This window comes from Erythrolamprus reginae, chromosome 2, assembly GCF_031021105.1.
Source record: "Erythrolamprus reginae isolate rEryReg1 chromosome 2, rEryReg1.hap1, whole genome shotgun sequence".
Classification (NCBI taxonomy): domain Eukaryota; kingdom Metazoa; phylum Chordata; class Lepidosauria; order Squamata; family Dipsadidae; genus Erythrolamprus; species Erythrolamprus reginae.
In genome coordinates this window covers 233,253,221-233,259,220 of record NC_091951.1, presented here as the reverse complement: position 1 = coordinate 233,259,220, position 6,000 = coordinate 233,253,221, and the positions used below count along the sequence as shown (strand labels likewise).

At 39.9% G+C, this 6,000-nt stretch overlaps 1 protein-coding gene across 1 annotated transcript in view; it reads right to left on the bottom strand.

Moving 5' to 3' along the window:
- Window positions 1-909: 909 nt before the first annotated feature.
- The window catches only part of LOC139159530 (perilipin-3-like), a 44,532-nt gene continuing 39,441 nt past the window's right edge, over window positions 910-6,000 (bottom strand). Inside the window, exons 3-4 of the mRNA XM_070736841.1 lie at window positions 2,955-3,083; window positions 910-1,305 (exon numbers count right to left, since the gene is read on the bottom strand). Of these exons, the coding sequence (XP_070592942.1) occupies window positions 952-1,305; window positions 2,955-3,083 (483 nt within the window). The 3' untranslated portion in view covers window positions 910-951. The remainder of the gene's footprint in view (window positions 1,306-2,954; window positions 3,084-6,000) is intronic.

Sequence of the window (6,000 nt, the reverse complement as noted above, 5' to 3'; positions counted from 1 at the left end):
ATTTGTTTTATTGTGTTTTGTTTCTGTTCCCTTCCATAGCTCTCTCCCTTTCATTGATCCAGTTATAGAACTTGTCCCATGTGGTTATATTTTTTGTTTCCTTGTTGTCTTTCAGTTTTTGTGTTAAGGAGTCATACTCGGCGCAATCAAATATTTTTTTAATCAGGTCTCTGTCTGATGGTACCTCTTCCCTTTTCCAGTTTTGAGCTATTGATATTCTACTTGCTATTATAATGTGTTGGATTATATAGTAAACTGTTTTCTTTATTTTCATGTCTATTATTCCTAATAAAAAGATCTCTGGTTTGAATGAGAGATTGGTTTCCGTGATTTCGAATATCCAGGACCTTATTTTGCTCCATAATTTTTTTATTTTTGGGCAGCTCCACCAGATATGGAAGAAAGTTCCAGAGGGATTTGAACATCTCCAACAGTTTGGTCTAGTTTTGGGGAAAATCTGTGCTAGTCTTGATGGTGACATATGCCACCTATAGAACATTTTTATAGTGTTTTCTTTGTATGCTGCTGACTTAGTGATTTTGTAGTTCTTATTCCAAATTGTCTCCCATTGGTCTATGTGGATATTGTAGCCAAAGTTCCTTGCTCAGCTGGTCATTGGATCTTTTGATATTTCAGTTTCCACTTCATAATTTATTAAGTAGCTATATATTCTTGTTATAAAAATTTTTCCCTTCCTAATATTAGTTTATCAAGGGGTGTGTCCTGTGCCAATATTCCTTCGTTTTTGATGTTTTTTTGCCATTTTGAAAATATTAGCCTGTATGGCCAGCAGTCCAAAGTTATGTTCTGTTCTGTTAGCTCTTCCTTTGTTTTTATATTTCCTTCTGTATTTAGTAAGCGGTTGTAAGTTATCATGTTTTTTAATTCTGTTCTCAATATTATAAGAATTGATATATGTTATTTGTTTCATAAATTATTAAGAGTAAAGAACTAATATACGTTATTGTGTTTTATGGATTCCTCTGCTGAATATTCAGCAGGACAATAGGGTCCCTCTACCCATGGCTGACAAGTGTATTTAGCTATATATTCCATGACTTCAAACAGAGCCTTCCTGGCCTTGTTAATTTTCTCTGTGGTCTCTTTCATGAAGCCACTGGGAAGATCCTGGAAGGATGTGGCAGTAGAGAGGACAGCTTGTAGCTCTGTTAAATCACACTGAGCCTGTTGGACTTTTTGTTGAAGATGTTCAGGAAGGCTCTGCAGGTTGGTTAAGACATTCTGGCAGACCTCCTGCATCTTCTGTGCAACAGTGTAGGATGTGGCTAGAGAATGGGATTCCATCTGTTATGAAACAAATGAACAAAAAGATCTGTTAATTGAACATCATAGGTGTTCATCTATGGCAGGGGTAGGCAAAGTTGGCTCTTCTGTGACTTATGGACTTCAACTCCCAGAATTCCTGAGCCAATCATGCTAGCTCAGGCATTCTGGGAGTTGAAGTCTACATGTCATAGAAGAGCCAACTTTGCCTACCCCTGATCTATGGGATTATCTGAAGGGAGGGAGGGGGTGGGGAGAGAGGTTGACAGACGGACATAGGGCAACTGAATATTCTTGTTTATGCATGGAGACACCATTGTTGATTGCCCTTCCCTTGATTTCAGCCATGCAGTACATGCCAGGTGGCAGAATTCAAATCTCCTCCCTCTTTTCTTCCCCAAGCAATTTTCTGTATGTTGTGTATGTTCTATAAAGGATCTTTGACCCAGCTCTTCATCTCAGCCTTTTCATACATCCTGAGAAACACACCAACTCTCTTCTTGTTCTGGGAATAATTTTTGCATAAATATATAGTTTGTTTAATAATGTTGCAAGATCCAATTTGCGTCAGCCACTGGGGATAAAGATTTACTCCAGTGTTGGCGAAACTTTTTTGATCCGGGTGCCAAAAGGATGCGCTTGCAGGTGATATGGCGCGTGTGTGCACCCACACCTGTAACGCAATGCTCTCCCCTCCACACCCGCATGCACACAACCCCCCCCCTGCGTTGCCCTTCCACACATGCGGACAGGCCTCACTGAAGCCTCCGGACTTCCAATAGGCTTTTAGGGACTTTTTTTGCCCTTGCCCAGGGTTCAGAAAAGCCTCCTGAAGCCTGGAGATGGCAAAAAAACAGGCCAGGAGGCTTTGTTCCAGTTTTTGCTGGAGCAAAATGGCTTCAGGAGGCTTTCCTGAACTCTGGGGAGAGCAAAAACAGCCATAAAGAAGGCACGAATCCCAGCGGCCAATTAGGTCCCACAGGGGTGGCCTTCTCCAGGTCCCATTGACCAAACAATGTCGGCTGGCAGGACCCAGGGGAAGAGCCTTCTCTGTGGTGGCCCCGACCCTCTGGAATCAACTCCCTCTAGAGATTCGACCAGCCCTCACTCTCCTCGCCTTCCATAAAATGTTGAAGACCCACTTTTGTCGCCAGGTGTGGGGATAATTACCACCTTTCCCCCTCTTTTTAATTATGTTTTTGCCCTTACTGTATGATAGAGTAGGTTGAATGTGTGTGATTGCATAGTTAGGGATTTTATTATGTTATTAATACTTGCTTAAATTGATTTAATTTTTATTATTGGATTGGTAATGTATTGTACTACTGTTATGCTGTGAGCCGCCTCGAGTCTTCGGAGGGGGTGGCAGACAAATCTGATAAAGTATAAACTATAAATATCAGCGGACCAGTGGGCCCGAGCTGACAGAGGGCAATGCCTCACGTGCCGTCATAAATGGCTTCGCATGCCAACACATGTGCCATAGGTTCGCCATCCCTGATTTAATCTATTTAATAATGAATACTAATTACCAAATAAATCATAATTGTCTAGGTTTACCCAGTATGCCTAGCCACAAACCATGGTCAAGGCAGAATCTTCACTGAGCAATGGCCATTCCCTATTTTTTTAGTATCTTCAAAAGATGAATCATTCTCATGCTGAGATACCTCTGTCTGATTTGCTCCATTGCTCTGGTCCTGCTTAGGTTCTCCTTTGTACCATTCCTTCCACATTTGGTACATTTTTTCGTGACCTCTGTGAACTTTGTAGTCCAATTCCTCCTTGGTATATTGTAGCTACAAAAAAGCAAAAAAAAAAAAAAAGGGAAAAGGGAAAGAAAAAAATCATGCACTCAAGCCTAGTGTTTTACGTTTGGCATCATAACTACAGTTTTGGCTCAAAGGCCAGAGCTATACAATCCCTACTCTTATCATAAGAGCCACAGCGGTGCAGTGGTTAGAATCTAGAACTGCAGGCTATTTCTGACGGCTGCTTGTGAAGCTGGTAAAATGAGGACCTAGTTTTTTGCGGGGCAAAATTCTGAGGGTAGTAATAGCTATTGCTATCTTCAATTATTCAGAAAAATCTCTTAAGGAACTTCCATCAAGTTTATTCAGGAAGTATCGGTAGCCCTTGACCTATAACTATTCATTTTGTGACTGTTCAAAGTTACAACAGCACTGAAAGTCCGAAATTACTCCATTTTTTCTTGTTTTTCTGCATTTATTTATTTATTTATTTTGTCCAATACACAATGAGGGTTTTAGTGAGTATATATCAATACTGTATACACATAGTAAAATTTATGATGAAGGTTATAGAGGAGATACTCATAGTAAAATATATCTAAGAAATAATAGAAAAGAAGATATAGGAATAGAATATATAGGAATAGAATATATAGAGTATATAGAATATAGGAATAGAATATATACATACATATATATATATATATATATATACTGTAGCCTAGAGGATAATTCTCTGCCTTACAAGGCAAAGGTTGCAGGTTCAAGTCCCAGTGGGTATGGCTAGCTGATGAGGCCAAAATAAGGCCGAAATAGATCTATCCTAGTCTCCCTTAATTTTCAAATTCAGCTTAAACATGTGACACATACAGATAGAATTGTCGGCTATCAATAAAATTAACTGCCTTGGAAATGGCCCTGGGTTGGGCCGAGAGGCAAAAAAGGAGCTGTGATGTTCCTTCAATATACCAGGGTGATTCGACACAAAATGTAACCCTTCCCTGGTACAAAGCTGAAGGGATTGGATACTGTAGCCTAGAGGATAATTCTCTGTCTTACAAGGCAAAGGTTGCAGGTTCAAGTCCCAGTGGGTATGGCTAGCTGATGAGGCCAAAATAAGGCCGAAATAGATCTATCCTAGTCTCCCTTAATTTTCAAATTCAGCTTAAACATGTGACACATACAGATAGAATTGTCGGCTATCAATAAAATTAACTGCCTTGGAAATGGCCCTGGGTTGGGCCGAGAGGCAAAAAAGGAGCTGTGATGTTCCTTCAATATACCAGGGTGATTCGACACAAAATGTAACCCTTCCCTGGTACAAAGCTGAAGGGATTGGATACTGTAGCCTAGAGGATAATTCTCTGCCTTACAAGGCAAAGGTTGCAGGTTCAAGTCCCAGTGGGTATGGCTAGCTGATGAGGCCAAAATAAGGCCGAAATAGATCTATCCTAGTCTCCCTTAATTTTCAAATTCAGCTTAAACATGTGACACATACAGATAGAATTGTCGGCTATCAATAAAATTAACTGCCTTGGAAATGGCCCTGGGTTGGGCCGAGAGGCAAAAAAGGAGCTGTGATGTTCCTTCAATATACCAGGGTGATTCGACACAAAATGTAACCCTTCCCTGGTACAAAGCTGAAGGGATTGGATACTGTAGCCTAGAGGATAATTCTCTGCCTTACAAGGCAAAGGTTGCAGGTTCAAGTCCCAGTGGGTATGGCTAGCTGATGAGGCCAAAATAAGGCCGAAATAGATCTATCCTAGTCTCCCTTAATTTTCAAATTCAGCTTAAACATGTGACATATATATATATATATATATATATATATATATATATATATATATATATATTTGACACAAAATGTAACCCTTCCCTGGTACAGAGCTGAAGGGATTGGATACTGTAGCCTAGAGGATAATTCTCTGCCTTACAAGGCAAAGGTTGCAGGTTCAAGTCCCAGTGGGTATAGCTAGCTGATGAGGCCAAAATAAGGCCGAAATAGATCTATCCTAGTCTCCCTTAATTTTCAAATTCAGCTTAAACATGTGACACATACAGATAGAATTGTCGGCTATCAATAAAATTAACTGCCTTGGAAATGGCCCTGGGTTGGGCCGAGAGGCAAAAAAGGAGCTGTGATGTTCGTTCAATATACCAGGGTGATTCGACACAAAATGTAACCCTTCCCTGGTACAGAACTGAAGGGATTGGATACTGTAGCCTAGAGGATAATTCTCTGCCTTACAAGGCAAAGTTGCAGGTTCAAGTCCCAGTGGGTATGGCTAGCTGATGAGGCCAAAATAAGGCCGAAATAGATCTATCCTAGTCTCCCTTAATTTTCAAATTCAGCTTAAACATGTGACATATCTATATATATACATATACATATAGGAATAGAATATATCAATGAAAGAATAGAAGAAGACATATAGGAGATATAGGAGAGCAATAGGATAGGGGACGGAAGGCCCTCTCGTGCACTTGTACTCGCCGCTTACTGACCTCTTAGGAATCTGGATAGGTCAACCGTAGATAATCTAAGGGTAAAGTGTTGGGGGTTTGGGGATGACACTATGGAGTCCGGTAATGAGTTCCACGCTTCGACAACTCGGTTACTGAAGTCATATTTTTTACAGTCAAGTTTGGAGCGGTTAATATTAAGTTTAAATCTGTTGTGTGCTCTTGTGTTGTTGATACAAAATACATTATTTTGACTTTTTTCTGAACCATTCTTTCCTAGTCATTCTATGCTTCTGTAATACTTTTTCTTTCTTTATATATGATCTCTTATTGAATTGTAATAGTTTTCTTTAAAAAAAAAGAAAATATTTCCCCCCAACAGACAAAATAAATAAGAACCAGTGCACAATCAGCTGGGCATTTTTTCTTCATTATATAATTGCTGTAGCCTTTCACATTAGCATTAATAAACAAGGCTCATTTTGGCCTGGGAACCTCA